The following is a 27,397-nucleotide window of genomic DNA, read 5'->3' as shown; positions in this document are numbered from 1 at the left end:
ATTGGTTGAACTGGCTGCTGTGTTAAGCTGCAATCATGTTGGACTGACAGTAGGGGCAGTGGTGGATTGGGCTGAGGTGCTCTGCCAGCATCACTCCACCAGCATGGAGCTACTTATTTCATGCACTGAATGTGAGGACGGAAGTGCTTCTGGTCTGAGCCTGACTGCTGTGCCAGAACCACAGCTAATGTTGGTTACAGGGCTGCAGATGTGGTGGCCCCACCTCTCCATTCTTCCCCACCCTGGCTAGGATTTGGTTTGCATTGCCAGACAATGCCGGGCAATGCAGAACTGATGATATGAACACAATGGACTCTCTTGTCTTTAGCACCAGTTAATTGTTATTTAATTTAATGATACACTGAGTGGTGAGAAGGCTTACTTGGTGGTGGCTCCTCATTTGAGGGACGCCTTCCCTGGTGATGATCACCTGTCTCCCTTAATATCAAGAGAGGAGAGTGTTCCTGTGCTCAGGTCCTGCTGGTTTCCCACAGGCCTCTGATTGGCCACTGTGAGTACAGGATGCTGGTCTATATGGGTCACTCTGGCTTTTAGCTCAGTCAATGCAGCATGGCAACTAAGTCAAGGTTTGGCTTAGCATGCCATCTGAACCTGGCTTCACGGTTTAGCTTGATCTTCCTAAAGCACAAGCTGCAACCAAGGTTTGTTTTCGGCTACAGATCTTGGTTAAGGAGGAGAGAGCTTAATCATGAACTTGGGACTGGATGACATACTAAGCTAAACCTTGGCTTAATTCCCTCGCCACACTGAACTAAAAGGACAAGGATGGAGCAAAGCAGGTACAAGCTTCTCCTGAGAGCCAGCACATCTGCACAGTTCCAGTATGCCATAGTTTGGCTTACTCCGCCAAGTGAACGAGGCCAACACATGGACATCTGTGAGCATTGTTATGGGCACCCATCTGTCTCAAGAAACAGTGGAGTGAGTCTCGGGGGGTGAAATCAAACCGCTGCATTAGTAGCAGTGAAGTTACCTCCCCAGGGTGCACACCTGGGCAGGCAGTGTGTATAGAGATCCTGGACTACCCAGGCAAGACGTCCTCTTGGCCTTACTGATGTGGTCCAAAGGAAAGCAGAGCAATGCATTTGGAACCAGTTTGGCTGTAGGAGTTGCCGGAAGGAGGCATACAAGGCGCCATCCAACCATCTTAGGGACTCCACCCTGGATCTGTGTAGGAATTAGTCTTTAGCTTTTTCTTCTCCCAAAGATATTCCACAAAGCAGTGGAATTTAGAATCATAGAATCATAGAGTTGGAATAGACCACAAGGGCCATCGAGTCCAACCCCCTGCCAAGCAGGAAACACCATCAGAGCACTCCTGACATATGGTTGTCAAGCCTCTGCTTAAAGACCTCCAAAGAAGGAGACTCCACCACACTCCTTGGCAGCAAATCCCACTGTCGAACAGCTCTTACTGACAGGAAGTTCTTCCTAATGTTTAGGTGGAATCTTCTTTCTTGAAGTTTGGATCCATTGCTCCGTGTCCGCTTCTCTGGAGCAGCAGAAAACAACCTTTCTCCCTCCTCTATATGACATCCTTTTATATATTTGAACATGGCTATCATATCACCCCTTAACCTCCTCTTCTCCAGGCTAAACATGCTCAGCTCCCTTAGCCGTTCCTCATAAGGCATCGTTTCCAGGCCTTTGACCATTTTGGTTGCCCTCCTCTGGACACGTTCCAGTTTGTCAGTGTCCTTCTTGAATTGTGGTGCCCAGAACTGGACACAGTACTCCAGGTGAGGTCTGACCAGAGCAGAATACAGTGGCACTATTACTTCCCTTGATCTAGATGCTATACTCCTATTGATGCAGCCCAGAATTGCATTGGCTTTTTTAGCTGCCGCGTCACACTAAGTTTAGGGCTAAAGTTTTCCTTCTTCTAGATGGGCTACATTCCCAAGTTTATGAGACCCATCTGCCCCTCACTTCCCTCTACAGCATGTGAAGAAACCACCTTCTTGACCATTGGACCCACAACTGGTCTTTCCAGCTCAATCTGCTGAAGTCTCTCTTCCCATTCAGGGGATGACCCTAACTCACTGAAGGTTTGAGACCCAGCAGCTACCCTCACCTGGTTTACTCAGCCAGTCTAAGCCATTCCCGGGGTATGTCTGCTGTCGCACACTGACAGCTTCTAGGAGCCACAGGTGATAGTTGAGTGCAGGGTGGGGACCAAAGGTGGAAAAGCTACCCAAGAAATAGCACAACATATCCCCTACCAGAGGAACTATCCCTCCCCTAACACCCCCCCCCCCCACATACATAGAAGGTCATTTGTTGTGAGCAGACAGCTTCAACATATTTTCTTCACCTGACCATGAAATCACAGCCTACTGAATCACACAACACCCCCCTAAAAAATGATATAACTATGACACTGTAGCTAAAGTTCTGAGAAGCTTCTATGAAATATTTGAGGCATGCTCAACGTGGCAGTTCCACATGTACCCCCATCTCTGACACAGCTGATTCCTAAGCCATCTTCCTCAAGGTAAGTTTCCATTACCTGAAATGACAAGCTTTATGTTGAACCTTGAGTTCTGCATAGATTCAGTCCAGGGGAGAGAAATATGCCGAGGATCAAATGTGAAATGAACAGTGAATATATTATGCTTATTTCCTTTAATTTATTTGTTGTGGTAAACATTTAATGCAGAATTAATTAGAAATGGATGGCTTATTAATTACAGATTAGACTGTATGTGCCCAATTCACACATCTACACAACGTAAATGTTATTGTGCATCAATAAAACATTTTCCGTTGATCGTATACCTCAGTTATTATTCATAGCTATCAATACTTTTCTCTAAGTGCTCTGCATTATTTATGTAATGTGCTAGCCATTAAAGCTCATGCCATATTTTTCTCCCCAGAATGGTTTGCCCTGCTTGCTTATAGCTCGTTTTGACAAATTAACCAGTGATACTAGAAGTGCAGCCCTTGCTTCCTTTTGCTGATGCTCTTTCTCTTTGCCTTCTTGGTGCAAGTGAGGGCGAAGAGGGCTCAATTACCCTCACAAGCACATGTTTGAGGTTTGGTGCGTCAATAACCCTAGTGAAATTCTCAAATCTGATTGCACCACAAGTGGATGCTGTGTTAACACATACTTGGTTAAAGGAGCCTGGGGAGAGGGGAGCTCAAATTTAGACATGTATTAGTTTTTTGGCATTGGATTAGATTCCCCAGCTACATTTTTTCTCTGCATTTCCCTTGGGGAAAAGGAATTATGGAAAACACAAAACTGAACCTTTAGCATCATTGGCCCAGCCCTTCCAGTAGAGATTTAGCAGCTTCTTCTGTTTTATCCATTAAAGTCTTCTGAAAACCTTTCTTTATGACCAGGCTCATGCAGACAATTAAGATAAACATCTGCTGTAATCGTTAGCTAGTGATCTGTTTTAGATTTTTATGAGGGGTTTTTTTATTGCGTATATATAATAGTTGTAAAGAGCTTTGATTTTTTAAAAAATAAAATTGTGCTATACAAGTATTTTTTAATAAACAAGCAAACAAAACAAGTACAAAATGCAAGGTGTGTAAATGAGAAGGAACTGCACAAAGATAAAAGATAGATATTTGTCTCCTATATATTTTAAGGCAATAATTACCTACATCCTTACCTTAAATACTAGTTCCCCTATCAAACCGTTCCAGGTCCCATTCTCCAGGGGGCGCCCATACTTGTGATCTGGAGCAACATAAATTTCATACGTGAAGCCAAGATATGTGGATAAGGATTCTAAGACATCGATGGAAAAGCCCTGGTATTTCTTTGGTTTCCCCAAAACATTTTCTGACACCATCACAAATGGCTCCTCCTAAACAGGGAAGAAAGAGAGGAATCTGAAGTTGTAGCAATGTAATGACTTTTTGCACTGACTGCAATGGAAAGAAACGTTTTCAAAAACTTGTTTTCTGTTATTTCTATGATTCTATGAATTATTGTTACAGCACTGCACCACTTTCCATAGCAGAACAGCCTTCCACAGTTGTTATTCAAACCAGGGCAGTGTCAAATTGCTATCAAACTTTCTATCAGCAGCATCATGAGGATCCCTGCTAAAAACACAGCAGATAATCCAGCTACTCGTGGCAAACCATCTTTCAAAATTGCCTTTAGCTGGCCTTTGGCAAGTTGTTATGTCTCAACTTCAGTTCCTAAGCTGTACGTTGAAAGCTGCCACCCAGACTGGCTGTGGAAAGGAATAAAAACTTTGAACCATGTATGCATAGCATTTTGCACTTTAAAAAATTCATTTTTCATGTTTAAAAGTTAGTTTTTAGTCCCCAAAGTTCAGGGAAGTGGTTCAAATTCTATCGGACCATGCCTACCTTTCTTGTACTGCCATGATAGATTGCATGATGGAACTGCTGCAGTATCATGATTGATGGAACATGATATGTGATGCTTGCTGCATCACAATGGGATCCATTTCATTTGATGCAGCCTGACAATGAGGACAAGGAGTTTGTAACAACAAAGCCAACATGTTCCATTGGCTCTCTCAGCTTATTAAAGTTCACCAGTAGCGGCTTACTCACACTGACCACATGACCCGGAAAAACTGCAGACAAACGCCGGCTCCCTCGGCTTGTAAAGCGAGATGAGCGCCACAACCCCAGAGATGAGTCGCCTGTGACTGGACTTAACGGTCCTTTACCTTTACCTTTTTATGCATGGTTTATTGTCTGTGTGTTTGGCTGCTTGGTTTTAAGTCATTTTGGGTTTCCCTGGGCAAGACAAAGCAACTAACAAATTTTAATAATAATAATAATAATAGCCTCTATGATTTCTTTTTATATTGAATATGCTCTGTGTAGGGTTTTGTTATTGTTTGTATGGTTCTGTGTCAGTTTGTACATATGCTTAGGATAAATGAATAAAAAACTATAAAATAAAATATTTTCTCCTCCTTTATACACCCAACTAACTATTGCATTCTGCAGGACAAGGCATCCTGCAGGTACAATTCTATTCAGTCATTCTGCATGGTGTCATGATCAGGCCTTCCCTGTGGTGGCAACTAACCTTTGGACAGACACAATTTACACTGTCTTTGTAATGACTGTTGCAAACTTTCCTATTTCAACAAGTCTTTTGAGAGGAGATTTTTATCCCAGCCCATATTTTTATTGGATTCGAAATTGTTTAGATGTTTGCAATTGTTTCAGCTGCTCTTATATGTGTAACTTTTGAAAATTGTTTGAACTGTTTTAATACAAGCAATTGCATTAAATATGATTTTATTGTAATGTGGAATTGCTTTGAGAAGTTCATAGGAAGCAATTCATTAATTAAATAAAATAACAACAATGGTTTAAAACTAGAAACTTCTATCAATCTGCAGCAGCCAAAAGTAGACATTATTCAACAAAAGGATCACATTAAATAGTCATCCAACATAGTTTTATTATAATCGCATGAAATGCGATTCTCAAAATAGGTTATTAGAAATGAAAAGGGAGAATCATTTCAGTTTGCCACATACAAAAATAAAAATATCAGAAATATTACGCCACTGAAAACCTGTGTGCTTATTAAAGAAAAGCAAATAATAAATTAGTGATAGCCATTAAGGTGTCAGATTCCCCATGCAATAAATCTGATCAGCTAGAGTAAATGAGATCTTACACACACGGACATCTTTGTAGTTTATCAGTCCAAATATATTATGCAGTGTTTCCTGGATCTCTTTGGAAGGGGAAAATGGGTGGTTTAAGAGACAATGTTTCATATATTAGGATGGATTTATTCACATCAGTTGTCAGGTTTATTAGGTAATAGTGGCTCATAATTCAGAATTAGAATTTTGTTAGTCAAAAGTGCATGCTAATTGTTCATCAGATTTATAGGACAGTTTGAAGCATGCAAGCAGCTTTGTATTAGATTCTAAGATTTCATTAATGAATGTGCAACAGCTGGCAAGTAAGGAAGTTCAGACTGGTTTCCACTGTGTGAGACACAGACAACAGGAATTTGATTTCAGAAAGGCTTTTGACAAAGTCCTCCATGATATCTTATGATATCTTATGGAGAAGCTGGTAAAATGTGGGCTGGATAGGTGGATTTGTAGCTGGTTGACTGACCAAGCCTAAGGAGTGCTCACTAATGGTTCTTCATCATTCTGGAAAAACGTGACAAATGGGGTGCCACAGGGTTCTGTACTGGGTCCGTTGTTCAACATCTTTAATAACAACTCGGATTAAGGAATTGGTGCAACACTACAAGTACTACAATTAGGCAGAAATAACCAGCTGCACTGACATAAGGTAGACACATAGCTTGCCAGCAGTACATGTGAAAAGGGTCTAGGGGTCTTAGTAGACCATTGGGCTGCATCAATGGAAGTATAGTGTTGAGATTAATGGAAATCATAGAACCACTTTGTTCTGCCCTGGTCAGACCACACCTGGAGTACTGTGTCCAGTTCTGGGTACCACCGTTTAAGGAGGATATTCCAAGCTGGTTTGTGTGCATAGGAGGGTTCCCAAGATGATAGAGGATCTGGAAACCAAGCTTTATGGAATGGTTGAAGGAGTTGGGTAAGTTTAGCCAGGAAACGAGAAGACTGATAGGAGATATGAGAGCCATCTTCAAATATCTATAGGGGTGTCACATGGAAGATGGAACAAGCTACAGTGGTACCTCGGGTTAAGTATTTAATTCGTTCCGGAGGTCCGTTCTTAACCTGAAACTGTTCTTAACCTGAAGCACCACTTTAGCTAATGGGGCCTCCCACTGCTGCTGCGCCGCCGGAGCAAGATTTCTGTTCTCACCCTGAAGCAAAGTTCTTTACCCGAGGTACTATTTCTGGGTTAGCGGAGCCTTTAACCTGAAGCATCTGTAACCCAAGGTACCACTGTCGTTTTCTCCTGCTTCAGAGTAGGACCTGAACCAATGGATTGAAGTTACAAGAAAGGAGATTCCAACTAAACATAAGGGAAAACTTTCTGGCAGTAAGAGCTGTTTTACAGTGGAAGGGACTCCCTCAGAAGGTGGTGGACCCTCCTCCGCTGGAGGTTTTAAAGCAGAGGTTGGATGGCCATGTCTCTGGGATGCTTTAGTTGAGATTCATGCATTGCAAAGGGTTGGATCAGATGACCCTTGGGGTCCATTCCTACTCTACAATTTCATGATTCTAACTGACCTCACAAACATTGCAAGATATTAATATTTTTACTGAGCATGAAAACAATAGCTATACTTGGACTTTTTCAGCCTTTGGACTATGACTAGTTCTTGTAAGCCACATGACTTTTGTGGAGAACTTCTATCAGCATTCAACTCACCAATGAATCTTGAGCTGGTGATAATGATGAGTTGATGGAGGGGGACATAACTCAGTGCCAGACCATGTTTTCCCCCCAAGTAGTCCCCTTTCTCCCTGTTAAGGTCTTGTCTTTGGCAGGCCTCCAGCAGCACCCGACACCTGGACATGGAGCCAGTAATAAATACCTGGCTGGGACGGGGTAACCTCTGGTGGGCTAGATGCACATGATTCGTCCCCTACTATGGTGCTTGAATTTTAAAAGGTACCAAGGTGGCAGGGATAAAGCCTCAGGCAAGTGACTGAGGCATCACTGCAGTGTTTTACCCTGGGAAAAGCTTTGCATCTTGATTTTGTCTTTTTAAAAAAATATTTTAAAGTTTCAAAAAGAAAAAATCAAATTTTTACATACACACACACACTTGTTTACATTAAACCATAGTCCATATCAGTACCTATGAGGTTCCCTGAACCCCTGGACTTTCCACCACTTGGCTTCCAAAATTCATCTTCCTTTTTTAACTGCATCTAATTGCATTTATCCAAATTATTATTCTTCATTTTTATCCTTTGTTGTTTTAAATCTTAACATTTTTATAATTTTACAGTGTTCTTTAATATATTCTATAAAGTTATGCCATTCTCTATTAAATTTGTTAACCTCTTGTTGCCTGATCTTCCCGGTCAGCCTTGCCTTCTCCGCATAGTCCACCATCTTCATTATCCATTCTTCTTTTGATGGGGCTCTTTCCATCCCTGGGCAAATAACATTCTTGCTGCTTTTTGTTGCATACATAAACAGTACTTTCTTATCCTTCGGTAATTACTGAAAGAATTACATCTTGATTTTGTCAATGGAGGCCCCTAGTAACTGGGCTACTAGAAAATACTTCTCAACTGGACTACAGGTTTTAATTAACATGTCAAACATGTTTGATGATTACGAAAACATACTTCTGTTATGAAGAGTTAATACCACTAGGCTTATTTTGCATACATACATCTATCTGTCAGAACCTTTATTTGTTAGTTTCTTTGCACTGTCTTTCCATCTGACCTCACTGCTTACTGCCACTTCCCTGGGAATAAAACTTCATGCATTTGAGGAAGCAGGACTCCTATGGCAATAATAAATGTGTTAAGTCTTCAAGTTGCCACAAGAGTCTTGCTCGGTTTTGCTGCAACAGGCAAATGCGGCCACCCCTCTGGAAATCTCAGCCGGGAGATTTTAGCTTCTCACTGAAACCATGGAAACTGTCTTTATGACAATTTGCAATCCGATGTAATTGTTAATCCCCAGGGGTATATTTCAACAAATAACAGATGCAGATCGAAACCCAAAAATCTTTTTCATCTTTCTCCTGGAGATAAAAGGGCAATTATTTTATTTCTAGCTAATGTTTGATGATGGTCAGAATAAAAACTGAACCTATCTGGAGATGGCTAGTGAGACCGCACAGCTGGAAAAGAAAAGAGAACTCAAAGCGACAGTTGAGGAGGGATTTTCCCCCCTTTGGCCTTTTATGAGACCCAAGAATATACTGACACTTCATTACTCAGGGCATGAGTTCAGTTAGGGTAACATGAGTTTGCTAAATGGTTTCACAAACACTCTCATCAAATTATAGGGAATGTGCAGAAGTGATTTCTGCTGATTGTCGTTCACCGGCTCCCTGCTGAGGAATCAGAGGCGTCATCACCTTCTCTGTTCCCTGCAAGATATATCTGGAGATGAAGAGGAAGGGCCTCAGGAAAGAGAGTTTCATAAGACATTTCCTGATCAAAATAAAGAGCTCTCTTAATGCTAATTCACATATTGTGTGTGTGTGTGGAAGGGGGCACTGTTTCCATTCTGGTAATGCTGGTCTTAATCCAGCACCTCAGAAAACCTTGCTTTAACCTCTTCTCACCCACCAGGCTGACATTGTGCTTGATATGCTGTTGTAAAACAAGATGCTCTAGCACAGCAGCACTGAGCAAAGCAGCATGGGGCAGGGAAGGGGGCTAATGCTAAGAGCTTCTGAGCTCTATTCCAAGTCTCCTCAGTTATGTGGGTGTTGACTGAAGAGAGGCCCTTCTTAGATGTCTCACCCTGTACATATATGCAGGGCTTTTTTCCAGCCAGAACACAGTTCCAGCCCCTCCCAGGTGGGTGCCATTGCCATTCTAAGAGAACAAAGAAGGCATTTACGGTAGGTTCCAGCACCTCTTTTCTAGAAAAATAGCACTATGTATATGAAATACATTCCCAGGAAGGTTGGGGCTGTAATGTCCTTCCAGCACTAAGAAAAGTCCATTCTATTTGTCCAGGTCTTCTGCCACATCAACTAGCTGGCTTTAATCTGTTACTTTTATTTTATTTTTGCTAGCTTTCAATGTATGTTTGTTGCTCTGCTGCATTCATTTATGTTTGTGACTGTATTGTTCATGTTTTGATTTTACTTTGATTTATTTGAGAGCTTGTGCTGAAGATTGGCATATCAATCTGCAAACAAACTTCTTTTCTGTAAGCAAAGTTGTCCTTGAGCTCCTTTCACTACTTTCCTCTCAAGTCAGGTTTCCTAATTTCCCCAGCATCCAAGGGTGCCATTGTTTCTAACATCATTGTTCTAAAAAGCACAATGGAGGAGCACAAAAGGGATAGAGCTCATTAGTACAGCACATGTTTTGAATGCAGAAAGTCCCAGGGTTTAGTCCCTGGTATTTCCAGTTTAAAGGAAAAAGGATAGCTTTTGGGTAATGCAGTAGCTGAAAGCATGGTGGAGCTGCACCACTCACCTGACCTCCCTCTGGCTGTGTTGTTGCTGCATACCAGGGTGGAGGAGGACGGATGAGGTCAGCATGGTACAAATATAGCAGCAGGAGCACTGTACTGGCTCTGCCACACATTTGCACCATGCCAGCCTCAGCACAGTCTCGTTCCTCTCCCCTGTCCATCCTGATCTGCAGCAGCAACTCAGCTGGAGGGAGGTCAGGTGAACAGCGCAGCGCAGCCCACCACACTGTCTTCCACTGATGTGATGGAACCCACCATGTGGAACAGCCTCCTTTTGGAAACAAAGCATGTGGTTTCTGTTCTATATTTCTGGAATATGATGAAGACTTTTCTATTCACCCTGACATTTCCATGCCAACCAATGCCTACAGTGTGTCACCACAAAACACTGGATCCCACATTTTTGTTTGGTCATAAAATAAATCCACCTTCTGCTTTCCCTACAAATTCTTGAGCTCTCATCTCTTTTAAACAAAAGCAAATTGTCTGGTTTTTTTTTGTTTTCTTTAAGTCGATACTTATCTCGTTGCAAATGGATGTCTCCCTTTAAAAAGGAAAACATATTTTGAACATTCTGCCAAACACAAATAAAAGAGCAGAAAGAGAGAGGGAGGGAGAATGTTGATTGGTAAGAAATGGAAATGGAATCTACAGGGGTCCAGAGCACACAGTAAAGCTTGATCTGCAAATGCATGACCTTCTGTGCTCCTGTTGAAAGAAGTGGTGAGATCAGGTAATTAGACTGACTGTTAGTATTCACAGAGCATATTAAATGACCTCAGTGACTATCCTTTATATTTTTCTGATCATACCAGGATATGTTATTTTAATATTGATATTCTAATCCATTAAGCTCTGAAACGGAGTGCAACTTTCTTTTCTGCTAGGAAATACAGCTAACACCTTCCCACTACCCCACACAGAACTCTGTTCCTTTGATTTTGTTCATACAGGTAACAATTCACAAATGGTATCTCTCAGTGCAGGTCTTAAATGGGACACTTCACTTGAGGATCTCGTTCTGCTACTCCAGTGGACCAGATATCAAACAGCCCACAATGATTGTATGCCATCATGCTAAATCACAGTTTAGTGTGACAAGTCTTGTACTCTTGCTTGCCCTTTCCTCCTTATGCCATGCCTGTGAGAATGGAAACTGTCCCCTTATTTTCAGTAAACAATTGTTCAAGAGTGTCATCTGAGGCTTAAGTTGTGGTTAATGTTAACCATGGTTTGTTTGTTTTTTAAAAAGCAGCCCCACAATTTATGGTTTGAATCGACGCATTTCAAGCATACCATATTTAACATTAACCACAGTTTAGTTACCCAGATTACGTGCCAAAATGTGTTTAATCTAAAATGGATGCGAAAGCTTCCAAACATTTTCTTACAGCCACACTAGAGGCAGAGAGGGGAATGGAGAGCGCACGAGCCAAGGTTTGACCAGGCTCATTTTCAGCATTCCAAACCATAGTGTGATGTCCAAATGCAGCCTAAGTGTTCCTTCTCTCCAAGTATACTTTCTAAGTCCCATCAACCATAAGCACTGGCCATGCTGGGTAGAGCTGGTGGCAGCTGGAGCCCAACAACATCAAGAGGATGAAAGGTTCCCCATCCTTGCTTGCCTAAGACAAGCAGAGGAGAATTCTGAGCACTCTAATTGCACTCTGTCCCAGTGGTGCTCTAAACGCAGCCTCAAACTAATATTTAAAAAGTTTAAAATAAACCCACAAGCTGCAAGAATACATATTGATTTTAAGATTTATTAATTTTTGCCCTTTTCAAAAATGGTGGATGTTGGTGAGCTCAGAGAACTGAATGATGAGCTGCCATCCCTTCTTCCTCTCTGGTGACAAGGAGCAGACATTCAGTAAAAAGGAGGTACTTAGAAAAGTCAGAGTATCTGCAAATCACTGTTCAAATGCCAATTTCAAGCTTGTGTGCCCTTGTTACCTTCTTTGACTTCTCCAAAGTTTTAGCTCCCCAAGTTTCAGTGTTAATCATTCTGGACTTTATTCCCCACAAGCTTTCAGAAAGAATATGGAGGCACCAATACTTCATTTTCTTGATTGCTTTATTGACCACTGTTCCATCGTTTACACTTGGGCAAAGAATGGCATAGCAGCTTGTTATTTTTAATTGAACAGCAAAATGCATTACCTTGATCTTGGGAATCAATGGCTAAAATTTAATTGAAACATTTAATATTCTAGTTACAGAAGCTCTACTGATAACAATAAGATGATTTTTTTTAAAAGTCTGAACAGATAATAGGCTAAAGGGAAAACACAAACACACACAATGAAGCATCTTCCCCCATAAGCAGCTGGCCAAGAAAGACCATTAAGAAACGGTGGATATTAAGGCTATGTCTAGACAAGGCAGGAGTAGAGTAAATGAGAATGATAACTGTATTTCAGGACCTTGTTTTCTTATTACTGGCTTTGTTCTCAGGTCCCAGTGAATTTCAGACTCAAAGAAAAGTTTATGCAGACCACTGGCTCATTGGGCTATCTACCATCACTGCACTTTTTCCACGAGACTGCTGCCCTCTGTATGTTTTTGAACTATGGTCGTGCTGTCTAGCAGTAAAGGGGATTGTACTCCAAAAGATACGGAGGGCACCAGGTTGGTGAAGGCTACTTTAAGCAATCTCTGCTTCAGGATCAGGAACAAGGATCAAGTACAGGATCCCCAAAGATAAGAGAAAAGCTCTCTTTCTGCAAACATCTCAAAGGGATTTGATGATTGCAGCGGTTGGTGACAACCAAGTTTTTCATTCCCAGTTCTCTGCTAATGGAACCTATCCTAGAGGAAGCTTTTGAAAAAAGAAGTTGAAGGTCAAAGATGCTCCACTATGCCTGATTTCGCCACTAAGATCCCATTACCACAGCCCAGATACTGTTGCTGCTTTGGGATCCTCCTCTCCACACTTCGGAGGCTGAAACTTGACAGTTGCATGATTCTTGTGCATATTCTGGAATAGCAGTTACTCCCAGGGTAAGTGCTCTCCCAAAATATTTTTTCCAACTATATGCCATTGTCTCTCTCAGCTTTCAGTCACATTATATTTAGCTTTATTGTTTCCGTAATAATGGTCTCCATGATAGGTTTCTGTTACTTGTCACTGTGCAGTGCTTGGAGTCACAAGACTCTGTTTACATTGCAAAGAGATTCCAGACTGTTGGAAGTCTCACAGGAGATGCGAGATGGATGTTGATATTACTAGTTTCCTGTTTCTTTGTATCCAGTTGCTTCTCTGCTCTCACAGAGAGCGGATGTATATTTATTTTCTGTCTGCGTAGTTAGAAATAAAATTCTTAGCAATGTAGCTCATATTTCTCATCCTTCTGCTCCTGGATACTCTGTGTAACATGCCTGGAGCCTCATCAAAGGCTCAGGTTGTGAATCACCGTCAGAGGACTCAACCGGAGGAGTAGCTCGGTCGAACGCAAGTTCCAACACTCCACACCTCAAATTAATCTTTCTGGACCCACGCTTTTCCAGGCAAACATTGTCTGTGTCCTGTTCTGGTCCTATGGCAAGGCTGTCTCAGCACCACGGAGAGCTCCTAGTGCACAACTTGTTCTGACAAGGCTTGGAAGTGAACTGAGGTCTTTTGAGCCCCGGTCTCCAGTCCTCCCATCCTATGTTCTACTATCTCTAGCCCATCTCTCCCAAGACCCCCTCCCCATGGAGAACTATAGCCTCTTAAAGGGTGGACCATCTGGCCTGATAGTGGGTACTTCTCCTGCATTCTAGATGCACTCCATCTGTTAATGGACTGTAGGAGAACTTGGTCCCTCAAACCAACAGAAATATGCCTATGAGGGCACCTGTGAGTCCTGGAGATGTGACATCTGGTTCATTGGGCTGCTACATGCCAGCCTCAGTGGTCTCTTGATCACCAAGGAGCCAGAAATCTAGCCTGGTTCCTTATACGGCAGCACTGTGACCTCTGACTCTGTGTCCTGGGCTGGATCTAGACACATCAAATAAGCATTGTAAACTTTGTATGAGAAATCACACTGGCAAGAATGGAACTCCACATCACCATCTGGTGTCAGTGTTTTAATGCATATACATACAACACATATAAAACATTTTTCTTCACAAATCTAGCTGAGTTCTTGGTGACTACAGGACTCTGGAATCCTGACAGTCTAAAACAATTTTCTTTCTAATGTAGGAATGAATAACTTACTTTTAAGCACTTGGAAAAAGGTAGCCCCCACCTCTGTCCCTCTGTAATTCATGCACTGGGCACCAGTATGAACTAGAACTCCCTGACCGATTGTGCTCCATAAGATTAAGATTAGAATATTCATTCAACCATGAATGCCTTGTCAACCTATAAAATGGCCTTAGAAAAAGTTTTTAACCGCAGTTAGCTGCTACACTGAAAGCAATTAGATCTGTTTAGATACAGGATTACCTGAGGATTTTTTTAGAAGTGCCAACAATTTCAAAACCCATATTACTTACTGCATGTTATCTGTTTTAAATTAAAAATGACTGCCTCCCAGGAATCTCATAAAGCATATTTCATTTTTAGTGACAGGTTCCAATCCAAGGCCTGGTGTGGCTAGAAAGAATAGCAAATAGCCAAGTGCTTCTGTCATGCATCAATCTTCATGATGATTTTATTCATCCAACAATAAAATGAGCCCATTTATCAGGGAGGCTGTAAATTACTAGCATTTCAGTTTTTCTTCATAGGTTTTTGCTAGGAGACAGCTGTTCTGCTCTCCTTTCTTCTGACTGAGATGTGAAGCACAGAGAACAGCAGAAAGCAAAACAGAAAGTTCTGTTGCCTTGCCATCACCCAGTTTCTGTCAGCTAAAGATTCCCAACAAATCCTAATGTAACCATCAATTATTTCAAAAATAGGCTTTTTTTCAACATGTGTTGATTGTATGCTTTGCCAAATAGTAGTAGTAGTAGTGGTGGTGGTAGTACTGGTTGTTGTTATGAACATTACTATCATTTCTGTAGAAATGGGACCTGCAACACAATTCCCCTCTCCCACCTTTCCATCCACCTTCCTATCTATATTCTTTGGCAATTGAAGAAACTGTGCCCTATTTATTTCTGCTTGGGGCGTTCCCTACTAAGAGTTTTTCCTTAAAATTTTGTATTGGTAGTTCTGCAAAACCCGGGGGTGGGTGGGGGAGGTCCACTAGGCCAGCTGATACCCTTTTTCTTTTGTGTGGGTGATGCCATTTAGATAACATAAATAGCAGCACTCACAGCCTGAACATAATGGTACTTTACAGAACAACAGTATGACAGGTATCTGCCCCGAGGATCTTACTACTACATTAAAATAGAAGGAAGAGAAAGAGAGACAAGAGTAGCAAGAAACAAATGTGAGAATTCACAGTGGCACCTAATTGGACTTTGTTTTTGAATAATCACAACACACATGCAACACACACATAAACACAACAGGCCTATTAGGTGAAAAAGGTAGTGAGATCATGCCTTGTTCAAGGCCATCCCACTGAACAGGGTTTGTAAGCAAGATTAGATGTTTTATTGTACAAATGTCCAATCTCCCCAAATCACTGCACCATATTGGTCCCACAGAAAGCAAGATGGAAGGAAGAGGAGACTAGGATCTGTTTAGTGAGAAGAGTGAATAGAAACAGAGAGTGGGTGGGGGACTGTCAGGGAATTGGAGGCAGAGAAGGGGGAGAGAATGGGGACCTATAGAGATAAGCCTCCGATAGTTAGCAGTTGTACTTCCTCAGAGGAGGAGGGTGATGAAGGGTTGTCAGGAAGCAATGAATTGGAGAGGGGGGAGCAGTTTCCGGGGCCCAGCCATTCTCATAACAGAGGAAGGAAAGGGGGAGGGTTCCGGAAGTGGCTGTGCTGGAAGAAAGAGAAAAAAATTGGCAGTCTCTGCAACTGACACTCCATGATGCAGATGTACTCTCAGAGCTCCGTGTAAATAGCAGCAAGAAACCAATAAATATTGTAAATATGGCTGGATTCCCGGACTCTTATCTCTTCTAGCACTCACCAATCAACCCCTGATAGGGACAGATATTGTATACCCCTCTTCACAGTCCCTCTTCTTTCTCTGAAATCACCAATTTGTTTAAAGAAAAAGATGTGGGCAGCCTTTCTCAACCTATGTGTCCCCAGATGTTGTTGAACTACAACTCCCATCACCCCTAGCTAGCAAGGCCAGAGCTCAGGGATGATGGGAGTTGTAGTCCAACAACATCTGGAGACCCACAGGTTGAGAACTGCTGCTGTAGACAATGATCTAATAGCAGAACATAGGCCAACTTTCAGTATTCCAAATGACACTTGGTGGATAATTGCAAAGAATGGATTGATCCAGAAAGAAGTGCATGTGCAATGCATTGATCCAACCAGGTACTTTTCATACAAAGTGCTTTCCTGGAGCAGTGCATTCTGTGCAAGAGTCTCAGGAACCAGCAAGTGCTAGATGATTCATTAGTCAACTGATCACTTACTTTAAATGTAAAAACCCACTGGTGGACTGCCACTATAAAAATAAATAGAAGAGACCATGCAAATCTGAAGCAACCCAGCACTTCATATGAAGCAGGGATGGGGAAAGATTCACAATATAAAAGAGTACAAAAGAGCTGTTTTTGTTTTTTAATGAATCCTCCCAATAGCCTTTTTTTGGAGAAAATAAATGAAATACTATTTTTTAAAAAAAAAAAAAACAGCCAAAGCTTTGAAATAAATGAGTAAGCAAATGGTATCAATACTGGAGAAAAAGACAAGTGTGATGGTACCCTGCGCCATTATTGGCCATCTGAATATATTTGCATATTTCATCTCCCCTTTCTTACGGTTGGCTGTATGAGCCTCCCTTGCTTTATGATGAATATTTCCTTTCAAAGAGAAATAGGCAATGTGTGTTAGAATTCATGATTGTGTGCTAGGATATAGGATCATTTGCAGCACGTCAATAGAAAATATACCAACATGATATAAACAGGCTTCAGGAGGGCGGGCAGAACTGAAATGTCATTACTGTGAAAACAGAACATAATTGTCAGTAGAGTGGCTGACAGTAAGTTCTGGAAAGAACACCAGTTCTTTAAAGCAGGTAGTAAGGTAAAGGTAAAGGACCTCTGGATGGTTAAGTCCAGTCAAAAGCAGGTATAGACAATTGGCTGCCTCTAGGCCAGTTATAGCCCTGAAGCAATTTCACCCTGGCCCCTGGTGGCCCCATCAAACACATTTTACAGTTGTAAGGAATGGAAATTCCAGCTATAATGTCCCATCTATCTTTCAGATTTTGCATGTAATCTGTAATGTGCCATATTTTGTCTATTATGCTATGCCACTGGGCACTCATGCTCAGGGTCAGCAAAAGGACTGAGCATGCCTTTGGCAAAGGAGCCTCTAGAGGAATCACTCCTATATGTTTGGGCTCCCAGACATGGCCTTACTTGGCTGTGGCAGAAACATACAGTCATTTTAATTTCCCACAAGGTCACCAGAGCAGCACAGCTCAAGGGCATGGCCCTCCAGGTGCTTCTGGACTACAAATTCAAGGAAGTAAAGGAAAGGCTGTAGCTCAGTGAGAGATCATCTCTTTTGCAAGGTAGAAGGTTCCAGGTTCAATTCCCCACATCTCCAGGTAGGGTGGGATAGAACACTCTGCTTGAAACCCAGAAGAACTGCTGCCTCCTGTGTAGACAATACTGAGCTAGATGGATAAATGATATGAGTCAGTAGAAGGCAGCTTCCTATATTCCTACGGAGAACTAGACTTTTGCCAGAATGAGAGCCCTCTCCTTTATGCTTCAAAGTGAAAGAGTGAGGAGAGAGAGGAAGGAAGATTGCTGGCTAAATCAAGCTGTTTGAGTCATATATATATATATATATATATATATATATATATAGGAAAATAGCAATACTTTCAAGGGTGTCAGTGAACACACACACAAAATCAAAATTGGATTCATGGTTTTGGCTCAGTTCTATCTGCTTCTTGCAAGAAAGCTGACAATCTATGTACTGACTTGGGTCACATGCAAACCATATATTTTAAACAGTCTCATATCATTTTAGCTATTGTCACTTCCCCCAAATAATCTTGGGGAACTGTCATTTGTCAATAGATGCTGAGAATTGTTAGGAAACCCCTCACAGAGCTAAATTCCAAGTACCCATAACAAACTACTGTTCCCAATTAATGGTATACACTAAAAAATTTCCCTGCTACTTTATATAACATTTTCTCATTACCTCCTTCATTATCCATCATGACAACTAAAAGATTTGAGACAACAAAAGGTACAGTGGGCTAAAATTAGCAACCAGTGCCTACTAATGCTCTCTTCCTAAGCCAGCCTAGATCTGTTGAGAGACAAGTGCATTTTTATTCTTAGGTTGAATAAAGGTTTCATCCCACACAATTGCAACGCGATGAGTAAGCCATAATCATGAAAGCAGAACCCGAGTTTTGTTTTTTGCTGAGCCCTAAATGTGTAATGTCATCAAAGTTCATCAGAGCTGAAAGAGCAATACTATCAGTCCACCTTAACTTTGTGGGCACACAAGTAGATGATAACACACTAAAGTGGAGAGATTCACCTAGTGTTATCTTCCTTTTCTTTACAGCATTCACGCTACTGTCCTAAATAATTTGGGTATTATAGAACAGAAGCCATACTCCTGCTTTCGGAGGAGTGACACCCCAGATCCACATACAGGAACAGTTGGGGAAGGACTAAGGAAGTTAGAGTGGTATTTCATGCTTGGTAAAAGGCATTAAGTCCACGTAGCAGGACTTGAACTTAAAATCTTCACGTGTGCAGAGGAAGGCACACCCTGTTCCTCCAGCAGGAAGTTCTTGCTGGCACAGCAAATGGGTAATGTAGACCCATTATGCTTCTAAGACTGCCCTACATCCCTCAAGGTTTCCTTACCGCCACCATCCCCTATGGGACAGAGAAGGCATTGCAACACATAGGTGACAAGGAATACAGTGGTACAGACTTGATCTGTTCCGGGGTGCCGTTTGCACCCTGAAAAGTCTGCAACTAGAGTGCTGCTTCTGCGCATGTGCACACGTCAAAACCCAGAAGTATACACTTCTGGGTTTGCCACGTTCGCATCCTGAAAAAACGCAACCGAAGACTGACATAGCAAGAGGTACGACTGTAATGGGATAACTTACAGGGCAAGTTCACAGCTGACTTGGTCCCAGGACTATGCCCTGAAGGAACATGATGTGCAACTTGTTGAAGCTAAGAAGGTTTGAGTCTTCTACCTAGATGGGTGACCACCCAGAGACCTCATTTTGGCAGCTTTCAAGTTTCATGATGGAGGAGAGGCAGGATATAAATGTAATGAACGAATATGTGGGTAATTTCAAGCTGTGTCCCCATTCTGCTGAATTCTGTGCTGTTTTGTATGACTCCTCTACACAACCATCTGGCAACAGTGGTTGTTTCAGACATAATAACTACCGCCTATTCAGTACACTGGATTGTCTTCAGGAGATGTAGTTTGCAGAACCCAGCATGGGTTTCTAAAAAAACAAGTCATGCCAGATGAATCTCATTTCTTTCTTTTTTTGATAGAATTACAATCTTGGTGGATCAGGGGAATGTATATTGATTTCTGTATGGATTCTGACAAAGTCCCCCAATATATTCTTGTGGAAAAGCAGGTAAAATGTGGGCTGCATGAGATTATTAAGTGGATTTGTAGCTGGTTGACTAAACCCAAAAAGTGCTCACTAATGGTTCTCATCATACTGGGAAAAAATGACAAGTGGGATGCCACAGGGTTCCATCCTGGGTCCATTGTTGTTCAATGTCTTTCAATGCTGGACTTGGGTGAAGAAATTGAGGGGATGCTCATCAAATAACTGGGAGGGGTAGCTAATACAGAATAGTGATTCAAAAAAACCTTTGGAGAACTAGGTCCAAACTAACAAAATGAATTTGAATAGAGACAAATGTAAGGTTCTACACTTAGGTAGGAATAATTGTAGCTAGCGGCACAAATATAAGATAGGGGGCACATGCCTTGCCAGTAGTATGTGTGAAAAAGATCTAGGGATCTTCGTAGACCACAAGTTTAACATGCGTCAACAGTATGATACAGCAGCAAATTAAGCTAATGCTATTCTAGGTTGCATCAATCAAAGTCTAGTTTCCAGATCAAGGGAAATATTGTACCACTCTATTCTGCCTTGGTCAGATCATACTTGGAGTACTGTGTCCAGTTCTGGGCACCACAGTTTAAGAAGGATATTGACAAACTGGAACATGTTCAGAGAAGGGTGACCAAGAGGACCAAGGGTCTGGAAATCAAGCCTTATGAGGAATGGTTGAGGAAGTTGGGTATGTTTAGCCTAGATAAGATGAGATTGAGAGGTGACATGATAGTCCTCTTTAAATATCTGAAGGGCTGTCACATGGAAGACAGAGCAAACTTGTTTTTTGCTGCTCTAGAGGGTAGGACCCTAACCAGTAGATTCAAGGTATAAGAAAGGAGATTCCAATTAAGCATCAGGAAGAATGTTTGACAGTGGAATGTTCTCCCTTAGAAGTTGATAGACACTCCTTCTCTAGAGGCTTTTAAGCAGAGGTTGGATGGCCATCTGTCATGGATGCTTTAGCTGAGATTCCTGCACTGCAGGCTGTTAGATTAGATGATCCCTGGAATCTCTTCCACCTCTACAGTACTATAAAATGATGGCCCTAGGGATTGGGACAGTAGACCAGGTGGTTGAAAGAACTGGGTATCTGAATCCAGGCTTTCTTATTTTATAATGTTGTACAACTGAACATGCATATGGGCACATATTAAATATAGATTTTTATTCAGGTGAAATGTGTTTTCATTGTTTTCTAAACAAAAATTGTTGCGGGGTGAACACCAGCAGGTGTGAGGATGGAGGTGGAATAACCAATCTGTCATGTGTGAAATCCTGAACTTTAAATCTCTCTCTCTCTCTCTCAGATCATATGAGCCTATATTGGCGTGGGTAATGGTGCATTTCTTTTTCCTATGCACATAAGTATCAAAGTCACTAAATCTTCATAATATAGTTGTTTGCCAGAAGAACGCATGCTGGCCAGCTAACTGAAATGATGAAATAGAGATGAAACTATAGAAGCAGGGGAAAATACAATGAGAAACTAATTTGAATTATGTTTGATAGGGATAGGGAACATTCACTGAGCATTTTCATTGCAGGGATATTATGTTCAATCCATTTCGAATCTGTAGCAAGCAAAGTACAAAGACCAGCTTCCGCTACTGTGATGCTACTTTGGTGAACATCAAATTAGCTGGAACACACAAACTACAAATAATACAGCCTTGTCACTTTGCAGTTGCTCACTCCAACTTAGTTTAGTCTAGTGGAAAAGGTACGAGTCTTGTTTACAAAATAGAAAGCATTGAAAAGAAGAAGGGGTTGCTGCTGTGGGTCTCGAACTGAGAGTCCTGTGGGTCAGAAACTGTTTCCCTGTGACCTGTTTGCCGTGTCACTACTAATTATGGTTGAAGGAGAATCTGCAGACAATTAAAACTGGAACTCATTCACAGCAGCTGAGAATCCTCCTGACTTGGGGGATTAGATGGTGCAATATCAAAAATGAAGATGACAACAACAACAACAACAACAACAACAACAACAACAACAACAACAACATGCAAACTGCAACAAAGATCCACTAAAAAGAACTTCAGATAACATCCAAAGTAAGTTTCTGTCAGTCTTCTAAAAATGGTGATCTGTCAGTGCCAGATAACGGACCATAGGTAAGTGGTAGAACACACATTTTGCATGCAGAGGGTCTCAGGTTCAATCACTGGCATCTCAGTAGAGATGCAAAAGGCCTCTGTCATTTTCCACTCTGGAGAACTACTGGCAGTCGGAGTAGACAATGTTAAATTAGATGGATTAATGACATGACTCAGTATGGCCGAGTTGTCATCATGCTGCTAAATGAGGGCAATGGCTCCAACGGCAGCTCAGCCCTGTGCCAGTAAGCCCCATTCTGGTACTCTCCACTGCCTGCCACTTGCACAGATCCCACTGTTCAACAGGTGGAAGAGGCATCACTCCATAGGTGGTGGCTAGCTGCAGTCTAGCAGAGCTGTGTGGAGGGGCACCTCTGCCTAATCCATCCCCTCCTCCCAGCCACAAACCACAAAGGTGGTTTGAATTGCTTTGCCAGACTGTAAGTATGTGGGCAGGGATTGTCGTCTTCTTAATCTGTGTATAGCACTTACAGTAAATTTTAACTGTTCGAATCATTGTTAATCATCGTAATCTTTTTCACGCCTTGCTTTGTGCCTGGCGTACGACGCAGAATACTCAGAAAGCAAAAGCAAAATATGGCTGACAAGAGTGTAGCGATTGTTTTACTGAACTAATGTAATTCACCCTAAGATTATCTTTAATATTTTCTGAGTGCAGTAATTTGTGTGAAACGGCAATCAATTTGCTGCAGTAATTGGTGGATGACTGCCTCTTATGCATCATTTAGAGCTTGAGCTAACGGGCCCACTTTGTTTTGCCCTTTCCAACTAATGCACATGGCTCACATAACTTAGCACACGGTGATGGAAGAAGCAGAACAATGCATTTAATTCCATGCTGAAATTTAACTCTATTGGTAAAATAATAATTTTGTGGGGTGGCAAAAATTGACAAATATAAGCCTGATGGTACAATAGTCAGTAGAAAAGTTTCACATTATTTTGCCCAAATTGTTGAATAACATCATAGTTTTGTTGCTTTGCTTTTTCTTCTAAATAGTAGCCAGCGGACTGTAAGTGAAGAGCCAAAAGAAAGTATATATATTTTTATGTTTTTTTCTTTCAAGAGGAAAATCAGATTCTGCTTACCAGCACTGTCACTACACGTAGGACCACCCCACGCATGTTATTCTCCAGCCTTCTGTCTGTTAATGAGCCGTTGAGACCAGTGACAGGATTCCAGCAGCCCAGCTGAAACACAGAAAAAGATGTGTCACTCTGTTGATCATGAAATATGAGCAGTTATTTCTATTTAAAGTAGGGATGGGGAAACCTATCGCCCTTGAAGTGTGGTTGGACTCCAACTTCCATCAACCCTAGCCGGCATGACAAATGGTCAAGAATGATGGGAAGGGTAGTTCAACAAGTTTTCCATCCATGATTAAAAGAGAATATGCTTTGGTTATTATATACACAAAAAAACCATCTCCTATCATCAGTGAAGCAGAAAAGGATACTGAAAAGATTACTGGTACTTCTCCTATATGAACCTGTCCACAAATTATTTACAGAGGACAAAGACAACATGGTGTCGTCCAGATATTGTGGACTGCATCTCCCAGCATAGATTTGGGTTATTTATTTATCCTTGACTATTATTTATGCTGCTTGGGGCTGGTGGGAGTCATAATTTACAATGTCTGTAGAGCAACAGGTTGGATAACCTTGATCGCTAGAGAATTTCTTAATTATCTTAATGCCATGTTAGGTTGGCAGAATGGAGAGAACCTATTTCCTGGCTTCAGCTATAATCTTGAAATCACTGCCCATCTTACCACTTCTTCCACCACAGCCTAAATACTTTTATGAATTCTTTTGTCCTTGAGAGGCCAAACTGAATACTAGTGGGCCTTTTCACTGCAATGTTAGCTGAGTTGTGTTTGTTAAACAAAAAATAATTTAATAGCTCTGAATGAGTAAATTGATTGATTTTTTCCTGAGGTTTCTGGTGTCTTTTACTGCTGTTTACAGTTGTTTTTACTTACAAGTTTTTAGCTGTCTTGTTGTTGTCCTGATTGTTTCATTGTATTTTGTGGCTTATTTTGAAAGCCTCTTTGGACTCTGTAAAAGCTGGGATAAAACTGATTCATACATAGATATATCCAGGTAGGTGTGTCTGTCTGACTGTCTATCTATCTATCTATCTATCTATCTATCTATCTATCTATCTATCTATCTATTCTCAGCATCAGTCAATATTGTAAGGGACCAACAGTAAAATACATAACAGAGATGAGATTTAGTGTGGACTCTGAAGCCAATGAGGAACATTAAAACAGGGATGGCGAAGTTATGGCCCATGAGCCAAATGTTTCACACCAGGCTTCTCAGTATGAAAGTTGAGACTATGAGGAATTTCAGTGCTACCCTCGTAGATCGTTTTTCAGGGATACTCTTTGACATTTGCTCTAGCAACAACTTTTCTAGAAAAGAGTAGTGCACATCCCTTTAAACTGAATTCACCATTCTGTTGAAGCCATTTCTCCAGCATCCTTTGGGAAATGCTATCCACTGCTGGCTTGTTGCTAAAAGAATAAAATTAATGTTTTCTTGCAGATAGGTCACTTTCAGGTTCTTGTTCAGCCTCTCCCTGAAGTTAATGGAGAGTTCCTAATTGACTTAGGATCATCAGAAGAAATCATATGTATTAATAATGTAATTTTTATTCTATATAAGGTGCCTTCGACACTAGGGTATATGAAATGCATGGAACTGCATCTTAATCATCCTTGGCTAGCAGAACACAAGATGCAGCCAAACCCCTTTATCCAGTGCTTGCAACAGTAGGGTACTTTTCAGCAACCTTTGAAGGAAATGAGTGCATGGAGAAGTCAATCTGTAATCTACAAGACCTAAGAAAGCTTTCAAAGTGGGATTAGAAGGACAAATGAAGTGCACAGGAATGGCCTAGAGCTCTAATCAGCTCCATTGATGGGAGCCTGAATTAGGAAGTTTTTTCCTGGCCCTCTAAAAGAAGTTCAAGGGTATACTCAAACAATTTAGTCATTAATCAAGAGGTCTGGCGTTTGACAGACCCACAAGATGCCAGGTACAAAATTCCAAAAGAAGATTGAAGAATTAGAGTTTATCCACATTTATCTTTTGCCCTGCTCTTTCCAGGCACAGGGCTGCACTTAAAAGCTCTGAATGTGGAGTGTTGTTGTGGGGTTTCTCTGCGAGAAGCTGCTTTTTGCAATTGGAGCAAACGTCAATTTGCGTTTTAAGCAGATTGTCGTTTGCTCTGATACATCTGTAGGCAGCCCTGCATAGGGTAGGTGTTTAATGTGTAATGGTTTATGATGTTTTTATGTATGTTGGAAGCCACCCAGAGTGTCTGGGGCAACCCAGTAAGATGGGCAGGGCACAAATAATAAAATTATTATCATGGAATAGGACATTCCTATTTTCATAGGAGAAATGTTGGCAGGTATGCAAATGTAGAAAAATAAAATGATGTGCATGGGTGTGTGAACCAGGCTAGAGAGAGACTTAAAAATAAGGCCACAATGCATGGCTGGTGGGCTGTGCTGAGCTTGGCAGGTCACAGCTTGTAAGCGTTGTTCTGTTATATGTGCTGGGGAGCTGACGCCAAGAAATTGTCAACACTCAGAAACAGCATGATTCCCAAAGTTCAATGAATAAAGCCATGCCATAAAATCTGGTTTTAAAATGGTTCTATAGATTGGGGGGGGGGGGGCAGACACCAGACCTGTGGGATCTCCTTTGACATTTTTTTGAAGTAGAATCCTAAGATGTTGTTGGATTTCCAACTCCATCAGGCCCAGTCAGCATATCCAAAGGTCAAGGATAATGGGAACTGTAGTCCAACAACATTACCTGTCTACATCAGGGGGAACCTATGATTAGCACCACCAAATGCTTTTCTTTCAAAGCAAATAGCAGGCACAGGGTTTCTGATCCACATGGGAACCACTACAGAGAGGGAAGGCTTAAAGTCCCTCCACCCCTGCCAAGACTCCAATTCAACTTGGTGGGGTGTCGATGCCACCTTTCTGCTCTTTTAAAAACACTGTTCATATGATTGTTAATAGTGTGTGTCTTGTCCAGTTTAGTGCCTTTTTTGGCTCCAGTGTTGTCAGCACTGACCATCTGAATTTGTATGAGAAGGGCCCTGTTGTATCAACTCAAAAGCCCATCTAGTCCAGAATTCTGTTCTCACGGTGGCAAACCAGATGCCCATGAAAAGCCAGGAAGCAGGACCTACGTACAACAGCTCTCCCCCAATTTGCGATTCCCAGCAACTGCCTTTCTAAGGCACACTGCCTCTGACAGCAAAGGTAGAACATAGTCATTGAGGCTTTTAGCCTTATCCATCATGAATGTGTCCAGAATCATTATAAAGCTATCCATGTCAGTGGCTATCGCTACGTCTTGTGGAAGCGAACTCCATAGTTTAACTGTGCTCTGTTCGTTCTTTCATTTTCCCCAGCCCACCATCTTCTAATATTCAGCTTCATTGGGTGTCCTCAGGTTCTAGTTATTCATGAAAGAAGAGAAAGTGATGTTGGGACATTGTGTAGGGGGGTTGATGACACGTGATTGCCCTTTATGGCCACTGTGAGTCACAGCCTTAGCACAGCAACTAGTTTGTCCCTCAGGCAAGCTTCCCATGTTCTGTGATTGACATAATGGTGTGGACTACTCACTTGCTAATCCACACAAATATCCAAAGGCCAGTCAAAAGTTCAGACGCAAAACATCCATAGATGCATTTCCTTGTAAAAATTAATCACAGCCATCTTACAGATGAAATAAAGGCAAGCCTTCTGAATGAAAAGAGGGATGGAAACTGATGCCAACAGCCAGGTTGAGCTGTAAAAGCACATTAAATTCATTCAGCACTGTGTCATTCTTAGTTACATAAAGAAACTAATTAGAACTTAGATCCAATTAGCATAGCCAAACGTGTTGAAAGTCTAATTACCACAGATACTGTACTGCTCTTGCCAAATGTAAAACCCTGTGAAGTTTGCAATGAGCCTTTGTTCCCTTCGGAGGTCAGCAAAAGTCCATTTTTAATTATGTTCATTAATGTGTACTTTTTATATAATTAACTTTTCAGCTTAGTCTATTTTAACAGCGCCTTTTTTTTTTTTTTGTTAAATGATACTATTGAGCTAAGGCAACAAAAGTTTAGCCTGCATCTAATTTCCCTCTTTTAAAGGTACATTTTGCTTTTCAATTATCTTCTTTTAGTTTTCAATTTAATCCTCCAGTTTACATGGCACAATCACGCCTAAAACAAATGTGAGGCTGTACACCACACAAAATATAACATTGATTCCCCACCAGACCTTCAACTCCCCGGGGGTACATGACAATTAATCATGTTAATTAAATCAAAGCATTTATTGATTATGATTTAAACAACTCAGCCTAGTAGAAGTGTAGCTATCAAATCTGTTAATATAAACAGCATGGCTTAATTTGAGTGTGGACTCAGTTCCTGAACTAGTTGTCAATATCAGCACTGAAGTCTTAGTAACTACCTTAAGGGGTTGTTGTGGAAATACAATGAGCA

At 41.4% G+C, this 27,397-nt stretch overlaps 1 protein-coding gene across 7 annotated transcripts in view; it reads right to left on the bottom strand.

Annotated features, from left to right (window-relative positions):
* GRID2 (glutamate ionotropic receptor delta type subunit 2) overlaps positions 1–27,397 on the bottom strand; it is an 818,982-nt gene that overhangs the window by 176,080 nt on the left and 615,505 nt on the right. For all 7 annotated transcript variants that reach the window (XR_014515533.1, XR_014515534.1, XM_083458633.1 and 4 more), the window contains exons 9-10: positions 22,945–23,046; positions 3,648–3,845 (exon numbers count right to left, since the gene is read on the bottom strand). Coding sequence is in view for 5 of the 7 variants with exons in the window: in XM_083458633.1 (XP_083314759.1) it covers positions 3,648–3,845; positions 22,945–23,046 (300 nt within the window). In the remaining 2 variants the exon portion in view is untranslated. The remainder of the gene's footprint in view (positions 1–3,647; positions 3,846–22,944; positions 23,047–27,397) is intronic.

The sequence above is a fragment of the Podarcis liolepis genome (genome assembly GCF_965112155.1).
Source record: "Podarcis liolepis genome assembly, chromosome: 9".
Taxonomy (NCBI): Eukaryota; Metazoa; Chordata; class Lepidosauria; order Squamata; family Lacertidae; genus Podarcis; species Podarcis liolepis.
The sequence above is the reverse complement of the archived record's forward strand: the minus strand, read 5'-3'. Positions and strand labels throughout refer to the sequence as shown.